The sequence below is a fragment of the Carassius auratus genome, chromosome 18 (assembly GCF_003368295.1).
Source record: "Carassius auratus strain Wakin chromosome 18, ASM336829v1, whole genome shotgun sequence".
Taxonomy (NCBI): Eukaryota; Metazoa; Chordata; class Actinopteri; order Cypriniformes; family Cyprinidae; genus Carassius; species Carassius auratus.
This window is the reverse complement of record NC_039260.1, coordinates 13,601,594-13,621,573: the sequence shown is the minus strand read 5'-3', so window position 1 is coordinate 13,621,573 and position 19,980 is coordinate 13,601,594. Positions and strand designations below refer to the sequence as shown.

The window sequence follows — 19,980 nt, the reverse complement described above, 5'->3', positions numbered from 1 at the left end:
CAGAAAATAGCATCTATTATTTCTAGGAAGAACTTCCATACAGCAAACTTAAGATATAAACTTCTTAACTGTCTTAAAAAATAATATTTACAAAAAAGAAACTCTATCCTGTATCAACCTTGAAACTGAATTTTCTTTTTCTTTTTTTTCCTCAAAATAATTGATGAATAGCCCGAGATTTTATGTTGCTTATCAAGCCTTGATAAACAGGTTTATAGATCATTTTCAGTCTGTTTTCAACTGACTATGACAAAAATAGACTCAACACTGGAACGTTTCTTCCATGTTCACTTTTGCTATGCAGAAAAATGCTGCTTGGCCTTGTGAAAAAGAAATGATTTTAAAACTACTGAATGTGAACTTTTAGTATACTTAGTAAATCATTGAAGTACTGCAAACCACATAAGTGTACTTAAAAGTAATCGCTCAGCTGCAGTTTTTAGTCGTCCAATATTTAAATCGTTATGTTCTAATAATCTTTTGCCGTGCTGTAAAGTACACAATCTTCTGACAAACATACTAAAGCAAAGTAAAGTATTTGATTTTAGTTTATCATAAATACACTCAAGAGTACACCCGCAATATGAATTATGCAATTTCTTATTATGAGTACCCAAATAAATATGCACAGCTTGCGCAGTGTGACAGGGGCCTAATCGATGTGTGTTCTCTCTCTCTAAATTTCAATGGCTATTCATGAGTCGTTTTATTAAAAATCAAAGCCTGGCATACTGATCTGAGAGAGCAATAAAGGACGAGTTCTAAGTATTATAAAAGCCAAATATGCAAATAAGAGGATCAGTTTTGTATTTTGTTTGGACAGGTAAATTGATTTAAAACCTGTCCTCAGCCATAATGGCCCTCAAAATACAGCAAGGGCGGCATGTTTCCTGCATTTCCTGACATGTTTAAGTAGGCAAGTAATGAGATAAAGCATTAAAAAAACTTTGAATTGGCTCCCAGCAATGACTTGTTGTCTGAGTGGATCATTAAACATTAATTACTCCTAAAAAAGCAACATTTTGCAAGGGTACATGCTATTAAAGCATTCTTCATTAAAGATAACAAAAAATACTTACATAGGAAACCAATTTGTTGTTAATAAATGATGTTTGGGAAAATAAATGAATGTGTTAAATATCGCTGGACTGATTGTAAAGGTTGTCTCTGTTAATAGCAGCGCTGCTGGATGGATCTTTTGGCAAATGGCCATGTTGTCACACAAAGACTTTCCGCTGCCTATATAGAGGTGTTTCCACACAAACAGAAGCTTGCCAGGGGTTCGGGCTGTGATTGATCGGCTTTTAGAGACTGACACCAACAGCTCACTGTGAGCCAGAATGGTGTGAGGAAGCAGCCAGACAAAATAATGGCTTGCATCAAAACTAAGAGGTTTTCACAGAAGCAGAGAGAGATGCATAAGACGTGATAACATGTGAAAAGACGGCGGCATAGCAGCACATGGAGAAAGGGAAACAACAGCTGAAGTAGTGGAAAAGTCAAAAACGTAACATTTAAGAGTGCAACACAATCTTATTTGTAATTTCAATAAGGTATTTGTGTAGTTGCATTCTGTACATGTGGATTGACACTGAGTGTGTATAAATATGTGTGTGCTCAATCCTGATCAGTGTGTGTTACAGTCTTACCATGCTATTCTTCAGCTTGAAGTCATCTTCAATCTCATCAGCACTGTCGTCATCAGACACCTCACCCTCTTCAGCATCTGCAGACAAGTACGGAGGAAGACGCTTCCCCTACAGACAAGAAAAGATTAATCAATGCTTCCATAATCCTTTTTTACAATATTTGACAGCAAACACTATCTAACCCCATTATTGAGTGTTAGATAGTGTTTCACATCTCTTTAAACCGGCGACTGTGATTGTGTTGACACAGCAAGTCAAGTCAAGTCACCTTTATTTATATAGCGCTTTAAACAAAATACATTGCGTCAAAGCAACTGAACAACATTCATTAGGAAAACAGTGTGTCAATAATGCAAAATTATAGTTAAAGGCCGTTCATCATTGAATTCAGTGATGTCATCTCTGTTCAGTTAAATAGTGTCTGTGCATTTATTTGCAATCAAGTCAACGATATCGCTGTAGATGGAGTGACCCCAACTAAGCAAGCCAGAGGCGACAGCGGCAAGGAACCGAAACTCCATCGGTGACAGAATGGAGAAAAAAAACCTTGGGAGAAACCAGGCTCAGGTGGGGGGCCAGTTCTCCTCTGACCAGACGACAAAACACAGCACCTCAGATATTGATACTAGAATTGAAATCATACATCTGACTGCTGGTCACAGGTGAAAGAGAAGTGTAGTATGCAGTCTTAAGGCCAATGAAGAAAAAAATTCTTTCAAGAAAGCCTGAAGTGTAATGTTTTGTTTTAGTTTTGAGTTGGTAAGCATGTCATTTCATTCCTGATAAGACACATAACTCACTTTCACCCATCATTCAGACATTTAACAGGCAAGCCAATGACCCACAATGCACTGAACATCTATATAGGATAAACAGTGTCTTAGACACTTCAGAGCACTGAAACCCGTTTAAGGATCAGTAAACCTAAAACTCCAAAACAAACACTTGTCTCCTCCAGTCTTTCTCACAAGCACATTTGTGTGAGGGCTAGTGGGAAATAAAAGTTGCTGGTGGAGCGACAAATTGGAGTGAAAATCAATCCCCATGCTTTTGACCTCCAGAGTTTGCAGGAACACAGGATGAGTGCTCTCGTCTGGTGGAGGGAATCGTCATTGTGGCACGTTTAAGTGTGTGTGTGCAATCAAAGGAGACCCGTGTTCAAGTGTGGGGGGATTTACTCAAGTGTGCTCCAATCACAGAGGGTCCCTGCTGGGTTTTAAGAGTCAGTCGTCACTGTTTGCTCTACTGGGAGGGTCCTGTAATGTAGCAGGCTGGCAGTGCCATCTGTCTTAACATGTTTTACTAATGCCAAGCTCCCTCGCTGGCACAGTGACGTCGGTATTTACACGAAGCAATACTTTCTTCTCATGTGACTGACCACCTGTCATCCCATTACATCCTTATGCAGTTTAGCTAAAATTAAAATTCTGTCATCGCTTGCTTTATAAGATCTAAAAAAACAAAAAACATAATTAAAGATGTCCATGCATTCTTTGTCTTCTGAAGCCACATATAATATCTTTGTGTGGGGAAAAGACTAAAAGTTGAACTTTTTTAGAGCATGACAGCCCAAGGCTATTTTCTTTTTATGGAAAATAGCAGCAAGGACATTCTTCAAAAGAACTTATTTTATGATGAACATGAAAACGTTGGACAGTTTTGAAATGGTGTAAGTAAATGATGACAGAATCTCTTTCTCTACCAACTTTCTCTTTTTCAGGCAATCCATCTCTATTTTTCTGTTGTGAAATGGTATATTTGCTGACACTCTTAATCATATCTGGAGGATTCTGTATTAAAAAAAAAAAAAAAAAAACATTGGTTCTTTAAAGGTTCTTTACAGATGGGAACAGTTCTGTATAGAACTATATCTTTCTGAAGAACCGTTTTATGCTAAAATTATTCTTTGTATTTGAGTTTGGATTCTTCAGTCTCTACTCCAGATGCAGTCCCCAGCCCACAACGTCATCATCTACAGACAAAAACTGCCCACTAAATTACACCAAAATGCAACCAATAATGTACATAGATACATTATAGAGGATCGTGAAGCTATTTCATTAGCCTTCATTACATTTATTTTCTGTTTCTATTTTGTGTTCTTTATATATGTGACTTTCAAATCATTATGTAAATGATCTATTTTACTTGTCTAAAATCTGGAAGTCCTGTATACTGGTAATTTTTTGGTGAATACTCAATAATGTGCTGGTTCGCCAGTTATACCAGCAACAAACCAGAGCTTACTAGTCCATACCAGCATCAAAATTTAAGTTGGGTTTAACAAAAGACAAAAAAGAGAAGAGAGTACAGTAGACAAAATCAGGAAAAGGAAAAGGGGGAAAACATTAGACATTTAGAAAAGGTGTCTTCAGTTCATGCCAAACCTTTATAAGAATCTTGCCCTTCAGGGAGTTCGGACTGGGGAGCTGCTTTGGGTCTTTGTTCAGAGCCTCCCCCACATCCAGCTTGTCTCCGAAAATCTCTTTCAGGTGCTGAGCTATCTTCTTCTGCTGCTGAATGTTGCAGTGATTCTCTATGGACAGGATCACGGGAAACCTGATGCAGCAGGAGACAGAAGAGAGAAAGGATGAGGGTGACAGTAATCACAAACCAGGGAACAGTTAGAACAGTCAGCAGCTGCTCCCTGCCTCCAGAGCCTTCCCCTGACATTAACCTTTTATCCTTATTTCTTTCATCTCGACTCATCTTCACTGTCTTGTGCTCTCTCTCTTGCTATCTCACTACTTCCTTTTTCCTTGCTTTCTGTCTGTCTGTCTGTCTGTCTGTGTCTCTTTTTTTTTACTTTCCCTTGCCGCATGCTGTCTGGCTGTTCTGTTTACTTCATCTGCACACTCATTTTACAATGCAAAAATCTTTCTCCTAATCTGTGTTTGTGCCTTGTTTACCAATATCTATGAAACCTCCATGAATCATGATAAATTGGAAAAGTAATACATATTAATGTATTATACGTATCTGTAGTAGATAGTGTGTTTTCAGAGAATAAACAACTGTTGATTTTAAGTTCCTTTTTCTTACCTCACTGCAAATTGTTTAAGGTTTTATTTCAACAGTTAAATAATTTCTAATAAATGTAGCTTATCCTGTAAATGTATCTTGTTTTAATGATTATTGTCTATCACTGAAATCTAGCAATTCAATATTTTAAAGCAGAATCTAAATGGATAAATAAAACAAATACATACATACATATATACATCAAATATTCATTATTATTATTATTATTATTATTATTATTATTATTATTATTATTATTATTATTATTACATTTTCAAGCCTGGAAAGCAAAAAAAAAAAAAAAAAGACATTTTCAGGTCTTTCTTCTATGAACAAACAAGACAAAAACACTCTTTAAGAAAAAAGATATGTTGTGAATTTGATGGCTACATGTGACAAAAAAAGTGTGATCTCAGAAATTTCTGAGTAAAAAAAAAAAAAAAATTAATAATAATAATAATGTAGTGCTCCATGAAAATGACAGAATTAGATTCAGACAAGCTATACCTAAATGACAGATACCTAGCAATCAGGGAAACCCTCCTCTCGCACATGACCACACATGAAAAAAATATATACTCTGAAAGTGGAAAGATAAAAAGATGCCCTGTAGGGCTACAGTGATGGGAATGCTGTCTCAGCAGGTGTCATGGGATTTGGTGAGTGTAATTTGCATGTGATGTGCATGTGCTAAAAGGCTCATTTGCTCCATTATGTTGAGCCATTAGCTGAAACAGGTGGCTGTTTAATGATAAAAACCATTAAAGAAACAGACAGGTAGCTTTCTAGGAGCATCCAGGCTCTGGTACAGGAAGATCTCTTCAGTTATTACTGTACTTATCCTCATGGTGATAAACAAAACAATTTTCCACTACAAATTAAATATAATTTTCTTTGTCATGCACCTCACTGGATGCCTTGTCTGGTAATAGTAAGAGAAAACAAACATAGGGGCTGCAAGCCCATCTAAATTGTTTCTAAATTAACAGTTTAATACAACAGAAAACAGATAGCAGACAAAGATGAACAAACATGTCATTCCCTTGAGAAGACGATTACTGAAATGTGCAGTATTTTAGGGGGCACTAAGTATTATTAATTTTTTAATTATGAAGCTGTATTGTAATGTTTAACGGAAAACTATCTTAATGCTTGCTGCATATTATATATTATAGTATAGTATATATATTATATATTTTTTCTAAAATAATATTTTAAACTTTAAGAATACTGTATATACTTTTTAGGTCTAATAACTTACAATTTTTGTAGTATAATTAAACTCGTGTGTACATCAGAGTAATGTTCCTTACTTTAAATGTAAAATTACTTAAAAACTTTTAAAAAGTGAACATAGAGTATGGTTTATTTAAATGAGCTTTAAATGGCTTTAGTATGCCCACCAGGGATAGTTTCGAAAAGCTACAAAGAAAATGATGATTGATTTCCTGACATCGACTAATGACTGATCATAAGCAACTATCATAAAAGAGAAAAGAAAAGCTGAAGAGAGGAGGAAGTACGCACTCATTGTTTACAAAGGCGTATTTGTTGATGGTCTCAATGACAGATTTAAAGGTGATCTTGGAGGTCAGTGTGTAACCGTGTTGGACCATAGGCTCCCCGTCTGGACCATCCCAACAGTCCACTGTAACACAAAGCATAGTCACAAACAAGGCTCTAAAAATAATTGATTTACAACCACTGGAAAATATATATTAGACTTATATCCAGACATGTTATCTCTTACCCTCCACACAGCGGCAGCCGGCCTGCAGGACCCAAGCATACATGTCCGTCTTTGAGTTGGACAGCAGTTGATCTCCAGTCAGGTAGGTGTTGTGGGAAGAGGCTATGTAATAGTTACACAGAGGCTGATCCATGTCTTGATTGACCTCGTTGTGCTGAGGGTTGAACACATCACAGACTGGGCTCCGCATGTAGTTGGTGAACCCTAGATAGTGAAAGCAAACCCAAAACAGCTGTATATTTCTTTGCTTATTTGAGCCGTATATAATATGGTGCTACAGAATCAAAAACAAGCCAAAAACAAAACATGAAACATGTTTTCCAAAATCTTAAAATTTAGGCAAATGACTAATAATTATGCACTGCTAAAATATCAGTTGTTACAACCTTGCACAATCAACTCAATCAAAGACAAAAGGGGTGATGGCAAAATCACAGAGAGCAACAACTGGAGAGATCATTCCAGTGAATTTTAAAAGCCTAAATGTCTTGTTGTCTTTCGAAAATGCAGTTTTTAGACAAAAAGAGCTGTGTGCGAGTGGTATGCAGCAGATGTGTGCTGAATAAATTAGTTTCAGCTTGACAAGCCACTAATGGAAAACAAGTCACTAAGAAACACATCATACATTCAATTATGGAAGCGACACACACACACATAAAAAAAAAAATAAAACAAATAAAACACTATGGCAAATTTGCAGTAAATACCATGTATAAAAAGGACAGTTATATAGGACATGTTTACGTTTGGTATTTAGATATGTTTTTGACAATCCAATCATGTGGACGATACTTAATAAAGGTGTCAATGGAATCTGAAATGTTTTGGGATTGTTCACTTCTGGCCACTTCCAGAGGTAGTCGAAAATACATTTGACTGGATTGTTTTCGCAGTGTAGATGCTCATGTGGTCAATTGTGTAGGAACAGCAATTAAAGATTGCCTGCTCTCTGCCCACTGAACTAATTCTTAAACAGATGGGATTTAATCTGCAAGCTTAAATCATAAGTTTGGTTTGAAGATGAAAAGATGTAAAAAGCACAATGTTCTTCGACTGGTCCTGATTCTAGCACAAAGTTCTAGTTCTGCGGCTATAACAAAAGCTGATGCCAATTGTGTCATATTCCATTGTCTCCTTTATATGTATATTGCACAAGCTTATTTCGCAATACTAAATTAAAAGATCAGGAAAGGTCCATATATACACCTGCCCATAGATACACCCTCCCCTCAAATAAATCAGGAAAGTGGTCAAAAAGAGAGGGATTAAAATGCCAGGTATAAACAGAAATATGTCTCCCTCGTCTAACTTGTGATCTGACTGACCAAAACACAGACAGACAGAAAGATAGACAGATATATAGATAGATGATAGTCCAAAGTCTGCTCTGACCAGAGGATTATTAAGGGCTCACTCACAGCAGGCAGGATCAATCAGTTCCACCAGCTTTGCTCTAACAGGAAGCCAAGCTGAACTGAGCCCCTGTGTCTTATTTAGCTTAGGAGAAAATGGGGTGGCCAGTGCTTCACTGTCAGTGGACAGTGCTCATGGACCCAATCAATAAAGCCCCAAAAAGATCAGATGAAGTTTCACGACACACACACACACACACACACACACACAGACAGACAGGAACTTTAAGATCCAGAAGAACAGCCTGTTCTGTTCTGAGATTAGTTTGGACCTTAAAGGAACAGTTGACCCCAAAAATGTTTATGTTGTCATCGTTTTACTCACCCTCAAGTCATTCCAAATCTGTATAAGTTTCTTTCAACAGTTGTTGAAAAAATAATATCCATCAACCATCAACTGTTTGATTATCAGCATTCTTCAAAATATCTTATTTTATGTTCAGCATAAGAAAGAAACTCAGGTTTGGACCGACATGAGGGTGAGTAAATGATGACAATTTTTTTGGGGGGGGGTGAACTATCCTTTTAAAGTTTGGTAACAGCATAATTAGATACATTATTATTTTTTATTTTTTTATTTTATTTATTTTTACACACATGATCAAGAATACAGTAGTTTGAGTCTAGTTATTCAGACATTCTGTGAGGTTTTCTTCAATAAATATAGGAAAACAGGGAGGAAAATAAAAGCTGAGTGTGGCCAAACAAAGTCCTCACCTTCAATTCCAAGAACTCCATTCTGCTTGTTCTCCTCAGAGACTTCAAACTTATTGATTATGTCCAGACAGTACTCAGGGGTCACATTGGACATCTGTGAAGAAGCAGAAAAGAAATGAAAAGAGAGGGTCAACCTCATGTCACTCTTCCAGATAGGATCCATAGCATGCCAATCAGTTGGTCTCTAAGGGTCACCTCCTTTTAAAGTAAGATCACAAAAAATCCTCCAAACGGCCTTTCTGTCACTAAATGACTTCATCCTTCTGTTTTGTCTGCACTCTTTCCCTTTTTTCACAACTTCCCCTAGGGCTTCACTGCCCGTGCGTGGGCAGAGAGAGGGAGCAGGGGCACAGAGAGGCTTTTTTAGCATCACACTGGGGTTGTTCATAGCCTCAGCTGGAAAGCCATTATAATAGCAGATAGAGAGGCAGAGCCTTTCACTTTCTGAATCTTAAAGAATGCCCAGGAGCTGGAATATTGAGCTGGAATAGGGAAAGAAGTACAATAAAGGGTGTAACACAAAAGAAATACAGAAAACAGAGTAAAACAATATATTGTTTATATATACACACATACTCATAGTAAATTTAGAATGTGTTATTAACAGTAGTTCTGTATTACTTGTATGGGTTTTTAATGTAAGAACCAATAGGAGGAACTTATGCCATACTAAAGCCTATCTAAGGCTTTGATGACTTAAGTAGTTTTTTTTTTTTTTTTTTACATGCAAAATACAATTTTAACTTGATGGATAAGGACCTTAAACTCCTGTCTAATAGTGACAAGGCAACTTTGGACCATTTTACTATATAGACAGCACATAGTAAGATGCAATTAAGACTTTGTAAAGGAAAAGGAAAGATCTAAAAGCCTGACATCAGAAGGGGTTAAAAACATCAGTCAGGACAGAGCTTATGGGATTTACATTTAAAACACTATTTTAAAAAGCTTATGCAATAATCATGTACGTTCATAAAAACGTGAAAATATCTTAAAAAGACAGGGTCACTGGAACATGTCTAGCATACTGGATACAAGATACAAGTTTCCATTTCAGATGAGAATGACACAAATATGGTAAATGAGAAGAGACACAACAATCGAATGTGAGAGGTCACAGGTTTTGATCAGGAACAGATGTTACACTGACCTTTTGCTCGACACGCAGAAAGTTGCCAAGTTCCTCTGCGGTCAGGTGATCCTTCTTCTCACTGAAACACATGAGCAGTAGATAGAGGTCTCGTCTTAATGACATCATCTTATAGAAGACAGTGAACTCCTCAAACGTCAGTGTGCCCTGCTGGTCATCCGTGTCTGCTTCCTGTGAACACATGCAGAGAAAGAGCAAATATACATAATGCCTTTACTATCATTGTGCATAAAAGGAAGATTGCATTAACACATCAAATAATAAATTGTCTCTTCATGCCTGTTCTATGACAATAAAGTATAAACTGACCTTTTTGAATAACAGTCTAAGTAAAAATTCTTAATTTTTTTTATCCGTATTATCCTCCCTTTTTGCACAATTCTCCCTCTCTGTTTTACTTTTAAAAGTACTAACGCTCAGTATTAGCTCAAATTCATTGTCTTGCAAGTTAACTAATGCAAAAACAGAGATACGACCTTAATCACAAGGTGCTATATAGAACACAATGGTGTTAGCACAGCTCCACTGAACAAATAGTACAAAGCAAACAATGTGATATTTAAAATTATAATTTGTACCTTGCCTTGAGGGAACAGCCTGAGCCTGATTAAATCACGCTTTCTACAAAGCAATACAAATACTGACTGAATTTCATGAGACTTAGAGACCATTTATATTTAAAGGACAGTTCACACCAAAAGATTCTCTCATTATCAACTCATGCCTTTCTTTTCTTAAATGAACATAAACAAATACATTTAGAAAAATCTTTGTAAGTTTACATAATGCAAGTGAATACTACATCATTACAGTAATCCATACAACTATACCAGCATAGGAATCAATGTCTTCTGAAGGGAAACAAGAGGAGTGTGCAAGAAAAATACTAATTTTGGACTTTATTTATATCAACATAAGCTCACTTTTCATGTGAGCTTCGGATTGTGTTCATATGGACTCGCAGAGACTGATTATATTACTAAAAATCTTAATTTGCATTTCACATTTGATGACTTAATGAAAACTTTTCATTCCAGTCTTCCCCACATACCTGGAACATCTGTTTGACTTTTCTGCGAGGCAAGTTGACGTTCAACTTGTGTAAAAGCTGGTAGATCTCTTCAATATTCAGAAGACCATCCCCATTCTTATCAGCCTCCTCGAAGGTCTGCTTCATCCACTTACAGCAAGGTTAAGAGAAAAGACCACCAGAGAAAAAGCTGGACAATGAAGCCTAAGAATAAAGTTACACTGACATGTATCTTGATCAAACGCTTTTCAGGATGGCAACTCTTGTTTAAACAGCAATGGCTCATCGAAAAATGAAAATTGTGTATGCTTCTAATTTCTGGTCTGTCTCTTCAAAACAAACCTGATTAGGAACACTATTATCGGTATTACTTTTCTGGCTGTGCACATCAGGAGTGGATGAGCTCATCCTTCTCTCTTCTCAGAGCTGTAACACAATTAGCTCTAATGCACAACTGAGAGAATCCCATAGCTGACAAACACACAGTACAGACACACAATTTTTATTATGCAAGTGCGCACTCATTGATTTTTCACGAAAAAGAAATAAATAAAAAATACAGCCACACTGAGAGTTAAAATAATTATAAAAGCTCTGTTTTAATGCATCAGCCCATCTGTTGAGTACAACTGGACTGCTTTATTTGACTCGTAAGGTGTAAAGGTCCTTAGTTATGAGATGTTGAAAACAAAGAGCTGGATCTCAATCCGCTTAGAGGGCAAATTAATGATATGCAAGACATTTATTGTGTGGATAATAAGTTTCTTTATGTAATACTGTATGTAATTATGATAAATTTGCTAGGGTATTTGCAAATATGTGTGCATATGGGTGTGGAGGAATATTTTTTTGTAGTGACAAGGTGTCATGAAATAGATAATCTATACTGTGGAGGAAGAGATGTCTTGTTTTATGAAGTATGACAGTTGGCAGAGAGCCTTGATGGATGTAATTACAGGCAGGAGAGAGGCAGTGCTTCTGTGACTGAAAGGAAAACATTGAGAGGCTACTTGGAAGGGTCTGCAGACAAGGGACAGTGTTTGAAAGTCATCCAAATATAGCAGTCGATTCAGGTAACAGCGGCACAGTTAGGAGGCTAATCAGAGGGGCATTAACATTTAACCAAAGCTGTACGAAGCAGAATATCTATTTTATATTACATGCCATTTAATGTTAATCCATTTTCTTTGATCTGTTAAGCATGTCTTGTACAGTGGGTGTGAGTTGGGGAAGTTTGTATGTCTGTGTTCCTGACTGTGGGGTTGGGAATCGTTAGAAATTTGCCGGTTCCGGTTCTGGTTCCACTTAACAGTTCTGTTTCCGAATCTGGTTCCATTAAAATCAATAAACAACTGTTAAATGATAAAAGTGATGAGGAAAAATGTACAATATGCAACTACTCAATGCTCAATACTGTTTATTACTTAGTGTCAACTTAAAAGTAGCTAATGTCAAAATTCAATATATGTTAACGTATACAAATTTTCAGGTTCTGATTGTGGTTCCATTTAAATGAACTATTATTATGTTGTTTTTTTCTATTTTACCTTCACTGAATGTAGAGTGTGGCTGGAGGGTAGTAAGTAATGTTGAGTAATGCTAGTCCATCAATCAGCATGTGCTTCGAAGTTGATGTTTTTTTTTACGCTATCAATAACATTTTGCTTTTCGAGCAGGAATAAGCTGGTTGGCCAAATAGTCCCCTGAGGGCTGAGACACTTGTTCATTTCCTTAAATTATTGAACTATAAACTTGGTGGTTATACTTATAGCCATGTATAAACACTCTCCATAAAGCCCCTATTTTACAAATAATAATGCAGTCAGGAGATGCTGTGACGCAATGAGTGGTTTTCTATCACTTTATCGCTCATGAAATAACCTGTACACTAAATAATCTATCCCTCATACTTACATATCAATAGCAGTCTATTTATTTAGTGGTCCAAGTTGAAGTCAGTGTGTATATTAATTACAATATGGGACAAATATAATGTAATTTAGTGGCGGCAGGTGCTGCGCACCCCTGGTGCATGTACAGTCAGACAAAATGACGTGCACAGTTATCAAAGGTGCGAGTGCGCGTACGGTCGTGGGAAACGTGTTCGGCAGTTAAAGACACTATGTACTTGGCGACTGTGGAGTGCGCATCATTGGAAACAATGTGCTCAGAAATTAAAGAGGCAGGACGCCATTTCTGTTATTCAGTTTGTGACATCCTTTACAGGAAATGCTGAATCATCAGAACACCAGCGCAAGGCTGCTCACAGCACTTGGTCATGTGTCACACCAGAACCGTCACGGTTCTGGTTCTTTTCAAAGAAAAGGTCCTCGGTTCCCAACCCTAACTGTGTGTGATAGAAATATTATTATTATACAGGTTTGCAGCACAAAATAAATGTGGAAAGATGTGTATAACAAAATAATGGCACATATTAAATGTCCTTATGAGCTATACACTAACACACAAGGAGGTCATATTCACAAACAAATGAAACCTTTTCATTCTTCGTAATTAACCAGAAGCATTCAGAGCAACTGACTTTTCACTTAAAAAAGAAGTGTTTGTCTTATAGTCTGCCATGTTTTGCATCATCCTCAGTCTGAAGACACTTCAAAGTCTTAAAAGACTTTAGGCTGCTCTCTTCTGCTTGTCTGGTTCTCGATGGTTATGTTTTGAAAAGGAAGGGCACTGGAATCAGTGTCTCTTTATGCACAACAATAAAACGGGTCACAGTTGAACTGGCGTCTAGATTGAAAGTGAAATTACCAATGGCCATATGCTGTGTTTCTACTGTTATGGCAGATTATAATGACTTCCTCCTGATGACTCAAGCCTCTTTAATGAGAATAACAGACATAAACATAAGGGAGGAGAGGATGAGCAGCTCAGGCTTTTTATCTCCTTTTCCTCTAAGGCCGGTCCTTTCATGTGAGGCTGTGCTTCTGTAAGAACTCCCTGCGGAGGAAGACTCCCTGAAGCAGTGAACTGCTCATAGGTAGACTGACTCAAAGAGCTCATGCTATCTCCCTCTTTATACATCAGTCTAAATCAATAAGTCAAAATCGATCACAAATCCTTCCTTCCCTCTTTGCCTCCATCTATTTATCCAATGATGTATGCGACTCCTCCTCAATCCCCCCTACAGTGTGTTCTGTTCTTTTGATTTCTAAATGTAAAAAGCTGTTCTTTTACAAACAACAAAGCCAGTGCAAAAACAGTAGTCTGTACAAATGGCCACATGATAGTTTAGTGTGAGGAACAGAGTGAAAATTAATAATAGTATTTGAGATGAGTGGGGCGGGGCCGAGAGACATGGGAACAGGAGCGAGGCCGGTGGAGTGATTGGAAATGAGCGACACCTGCTCGACCCACCAGTCTCGAGTCCCACGGAGGAGATGGAGGGATATAAAACCGGAGCGACGACAGTAACGGACGAGAGAGGACCATGCCTGGGTTTTAGTTGTTTTATTTGTGCGCGTCAGTCGTCCGTGAGGGGCTGACGCGCTGTTTTGTGTTTATTTTGATTATTAAAATGTAATTTGATTGTCCGCCGGTTCCCGCCTCCTTCTTCCCGATGATTATCTCATCTCATCTGTTTTTTATTTGGGCATCAGAATTCCACAAAATCAACATAGTAACAACTAACAATCCTCAACACAACAGGCGAAACAAAAAAGGATACATGCGCAGATGATCAAGTACATTAAAACAAATAAATAAAACCGTGGATCTGATGCTCAAAAGGAGTAGGCAGAAGCTTAAGCTTATTGACGCCTACCCCCTTTTTTTTAACATTTAAACCGTAGGTATCTACTATAATCGATAAGACAGTTGCCACATATTAGTGTTGTCCTATTCCAGTGACAGTACAATCAACAATATTAACTCACAATCATTCTGCTAATTCCAAAAAGAAGAATCTTCAATAAGTACAAAAAAAACACACACACAAAAAAAAAAAAAAAAAAAAAACACCTCATTGCCGGTAAAAACTCGCTAGTCACCAATCTTTTAATTTGATCTTTTGTTCCTTACTTGTTATGAGATCAATACATTTACTGGCCACAATTGTTTATAATTATAAATAGTTTAATTATATTATCTTGATTAACTTATATTATCTTTTTAGTTTGTCAGTCAAAAAAATACAACATAAATAGATTGCTCTGCAGCTAATTCCATTTCTACACCTAAGGACATTCTTCTGTCCTGTACTTAGACAGTATAACTTGTTTATACTTTGATTTAAATTGATAAATGAATGGGCACTGCTTGAGTTGGGCTCTCAGGTTATTCCAGAGCCTGGCACCACACAGAGACACACACATACTTTTCTTCGTCGTTCTGAAAGCCGGTACTTTAAAATGACCATAACCTCTCAAATTGTAACAGCTATCTCTTTTTATGAATAGTTTTTGAATATTTGCAGGTAGTAGGATCCAATTTGCTTTATACATTAATTGTGCAGTATAAAAAACGACTAAGTCCATGAATTTAAGCATATTACTTTGAAAAAACAGTATATTTGTATGTTCTTGGTATCCTACCTTATGAATAACTCTGATTGCTCGTTTTTGGAGAGTTACAAGGGAATGCAGGGAACTCTTATAATTATTACCCCAGACCTCAATTCCATACGTTAAGTATGACAAAATCAGACTGGAATACAATATATACAGCGCCTTGTAATTTAAAACGTACTTAGCTTTGTTTATGATTGCAATATTTTTTGATATCTTCCTTTGTATGTGTCCAATGTGTGATTTCCAGCTCAATTTGTTGTCTATTGTGATTCCCAAGAATTTAATTTCTGTTACTTTTTCTATTTCAATATCATTTATACGTATCAGTAGTTCCGGAGTTTCCTTATAATTGCCAAAAATAATCATTTTTGTTTTACTTAGATTGAGTGACAATTTGTTTAAATCCAGCCATGTTTTAAATTTGGCTAATTCCTGATTAACATCCTTTATAAGTCTATTATAGTTATCGTTGGAATAAAATAAGTTGGTATCATCAGCAAATAATACAATTTTTAATAAATCTGATACTTTAAATATATCATTAATATATAAGTTGAATAGCAAGGGAGCCAGTATAGACCCTTGAGGCAGCCCACAAACAATGCTCATACATTTTGATTCAGTGTCCCCCATTTTAACAAATTGTTGTCTCTCATCTAAATAGCTTTTAATCCAGTTCCCAGCTACTCCCCGAATACCGTATTTTTCTACTTTTTGTACAAGGATAGAATGATTGATGTTATCAAATGCTTTCCTTAGGTCTATAAAGATTCCAACAGCATATAAATAAATAGCAAATATGCATTTTTTTGCATGAAAAAGAGCAGTGTGAACATTTCTCAAAACATCTCTTTTTTGTGCTCCCAAGAAGAAACCACTGAAGATGAGTAAATGATTACTGTAATAATCTATCCATCCATCTTGCGGTAAAGGATATTGGTCATGTGTGCGCTGTCGCTTAGCTAGCGAATCTTCATCACTGATACCTGCCATCAGATATCGGAGTCCGGTCACCCATGTCCTCGCTTCCTCTGAATTAGAGGTGACCAAGTCCAGGGATTCCATGTGATTGCCATGGTAAATAGTGAAACAGCAACTCGGATCAAAGTTCCCTTCTGCATGGCGATGGAAAATGTCTGACTGATGACCTTCTGTGACCTTGTAGAGTGAGTCGATGGTGACTGGAAGGGAGAGAGAAAAGAGAACATGATCTTTGAACCCCTAAAACTATGAGCCACTAGCTATGGATGACCAACACGAAGAGATACATTCATTAGCAAAAGCCTTGCCAGCAGCGGTCAGACCCAAATTACTCCACTACAATAAAAGATTTCCTTGGGTGAAGAGTTCAGTTTAAAATGAAATGAATAGAAACTGAAGTGTAAATGGTGTGTTAATGATACTTATCTGATTCTGTAACTGAATGAACAATTATTTGGAGTAGCAACATCTGACAGTTATCACCTCTACTTCCCCATCTTCCTTATGTTTGTCTCTCTTTTCACTTTTAAAGCACTGAAGCATAACAATATGTAATTAGATTTCAGCACTGTTTCCTCCCTTATGCCTTTTGCTCTCTGTTGCTCTTGTTATCCATCACTCTTTCTTTGGTTTCCCATAAGGGAGCCTAGGCTTTACTGTTAATGTTGATTTACATGAAAGCACAATTCTTGACAGCCTCTGCAGGCACTGTGTGCTTTCTGTCCACTTTAGTCTTATCAACATCTAAATCCAAACCAGCCTCTGAATCTTTCAGCAATCCACTTTCAAAGGGAATTTTTTTTATTATTATAATTATTAATTATTTTACACAACCTCATGTCATTTCAAACTAGTATGCTGTTATCATTTCGATGAAAAACAAAACTCTTGACATACAATGACAGTTCATAGTGGCCACAGCTGCCAAACTCCAAAAGTAAACAAATAACTAAAATTAGGAAAGAAAGAAAGAAAGAAAGAAAGAAAGAAAGAAAAGAAAAGAAAAGAAAAGAAAAGAAAAGAAAAGCAAAGCAAAGTTAAGCACCATTAAAGTTTCATACAACAACTTGCCTATCTTTATTCCAAGTCTTCTGAAAATATAGCTCTGTGTTAAGGGGGTCGCACACCGGACGAGAAGCGCATTGCTGCGTCACATCATGCCACGTCTTTAAAATTTGAACACATTATTCTCTATGAGTGTATGCACACTATAAATTCCTGCCGCGCCATAAACGTTGAGGAAGATAGCGTTTGTAATCGTTTTTTCAGGTAAGAATGTCTAATTTTCGATCTGAGGTAAAACGTTCAGTGACAGTCCTTAGAAATATTAAGAAATAAGCATAGGCCTACCTATAAAAAAATATGTAGCTTCTTTGTTTTTTATTGAGCAAAGAAAACAGTATTAGTAGCTACAGCATAAGAAATGTTGAAATTGCTTATAATAATACAAAACAATACTAATAATTGATGAATAGCAATCTAGAATTCTAATGATAATCTAGACTAGCCTAAACTATAACACATATTCTTTTAATCCATTAACGTTGAAAACTCTGCTAATATCAATTAAAATAAAAGATTTAAAATAATAATAATAAATGAATTAAAACTCATTCATCTTGCTGCCCAGAACATGATTTGATATTGAGCTTTTGTGTTCCACTGAAAAAAGGTTTAGAATAACATGAGCAGAACATAAAATACAGAATTTGTAATTTCTGAGGCAGCTACTCCTTGAATGCAGATCTTTAACACTTCCTGTTAGGATGATAATCTTATCAAACAGCCCCGCATGTGTTCTGGAAAGCAAAGTTACATCAAAGCAGTTGATTCCAGCACTGATCCCTGAACCTGACAATGAGCTGGGCACAATCTGTCTTTTTTTAATTATGCAAATGGACTAACAAAGAGCTTATCTTATGAAGGCAGTTCACAAACATGGCAGCGGCAAAACAGAGAGAAGGTGAGGAGAAAGGGGTGAAATGGAGGGGACAATAGCTCTTGTTTTTTTTTTTAACCGTACAGTGTAATAATCCACCCATCTGGGCTACGTCGGATCAGCTCCGGTAACAAAAGCCTAAAGTGAACATGGAGAGGAGTAAACAGGAATTATTTCCAGTACACTAACAGCTCATCCAGGAAAAAAAGGAGCGCTTGTGCAGAATTCACTTCACCCAAACAAACGAAGTGGAGTGCAGACACAGATGGTGAGAGAGCGGTGTGTTTCTGGAAGCCCCTGGCCTGTGATTCATACACAGCCATTATGTAAGCGAGGAGAGCGGTGCTCAACATATCAAAATCTACATGGGTTTCTTTGATAGAGAAGCAGAGGAGAGAAAGTATTACACAGGGACTAAAAGAGGGAGAGGAAAACAGAAAAGGAGAGCCAGCGAACAAGAAAAAGACATCAAGAAAGTGACAGCGAGAAAGAGATCAGTATACAACAGAACATTGAAAGCAGATTGTTTCTCACTCTGATTTGTCACTAGCTATGTTTCCATCAACAGTGAATTTAATACAAATAAAATAAAAAATACAGTCCTGTTCCTCATGTACATACTATTATATGTACTTATTATAGTAATTACAATAACTATGTAATAACTAGGTACTAACCCTGAACCTACCCCTAAACCTAACCCTAATCCATGTTTTCAAGAGGACAAAATACCAGTGGAAACTATAGCAAAACAAGAAAGTATTTTGGGGCAGAGTAACTGATGCTCAAATACAAAATGTATTTCGTAAATGTGTTTGCATTGCATTTTATTTTATTTTATGCACATATTATTTGCATCTTGTTTCATACAGCATTGGTGTGCAATATCCAGAAATAAAAATAATTCTGCTATTCTGTGGCGCACCTGCAATTTTATTCCAATGATTGCCATTTAAATTCTATAACTGACTTTTGTTCTTTAAAAAATGTGCTAGCTTCCTTTTATTATTTCACTCCATTTTCCTTCTCCACTTAATTTTTCCTCATATAAGATCATTTTAACTGAAATAAATGTTGTTAATTTAATGTATGTTAATTTATTAGCTGTCTGTCAGCAAATACAATTCTTGATCACACTGTTAAGGTTTATTTTCAGATGACTGCTAATCACAGTGATTAAAATTTAAAAACTATTAATTATGGAATAGCTTTCTCACAGCTATGGTGAGATAAATGCACGAAGAAGATGATGAATGCAAATAGTCTTTAAACCTTTCACAGGTCAGTATATTCTAGTTTTTTTTTTTTTAGGTGACCGTTATTTTAGAATGTATAGCCTTATTGTTTGTTTGTATCTATACCTGGTGATGGGTGCTGCCATATTTTTATTTATTTATTTTTTTTTGTGCTGGATGTGAGCTTTGGGATTTACAACACATAAATTCATCCTCTCCTCCCAAAAGACATTAAAGTAAGTCTCCTGTAAACTGGGAAAAGAGTAGATTAAACTTTATAGTTATCAACCCAAACTGTATATGCTATCAATAAAAAATGTTGTCAGATTATAGCCTATAGCCTACTAGCTATTAACAAGGACCATTATTGCTGCTTCCTTAGACATCAGCATGCATTTTAAAAACTATAAATGTATGGTTTTGCTAATACTTATGTGCATTTAAATGTGTAAATGTATATTTATCTAAAATAAGCATTATATGGTTGAAAACACTGAATAGTTGCGCGAAAGCAGATTTGAATTCAGAAGTCGACTGCATCATCATTTCCATGTATTAAACAAAATCTTT

The 19,980-nt window shown here is 36.4% G+C and overlaps 1 protein-coding gene across 2 annotated transcripts in view; it reads right to left on the bottom strand.

The window, feature by feature from the left end:
• The window catches only part of plch1 (phospholipase C, eta 1), a 65,554-nt gene that overhangs the window by 18,957 nt on the left and 26,617 nt on the right, over positions 1-19,980 (bottom strand). For both annotated transcript variants that reach the window (XM_026287751.1, XM_026287752.1), the window contains exons 4-11: positions 16,193-16,436; positions 10,751-10,880; positions 9,700-9,870; positions 8,550-8,643; positions 6,421-6,624; positions 6,198-6,318; positions 4,037-4,208; positions 1,650-1,757 (exon numbers count right to left, since the gene is read on the bottom strand). In XM_026287751.1, the coding sequence (XP_026143536.1) occupies positions 1,650-1,757; positions 4,037-4,208; positions 6,198-6,318; positions 6,421-6,624; positions 8,550-8,643; positions 9,700-9,870; positions 10,751-10,880; positions 16,193-16,436 (1,244 nt within the window). The remainder of the gene's footprint in view (positions 1-1,649; positions 1,758-4,036; positions 4,209-6,197; positions 6,319-6,420; positions 6,625-8,549; positions 8,644-9,699; positions 9,871-10,750; positions 10,881-16,192; positions 16,437-19,980) is intronic.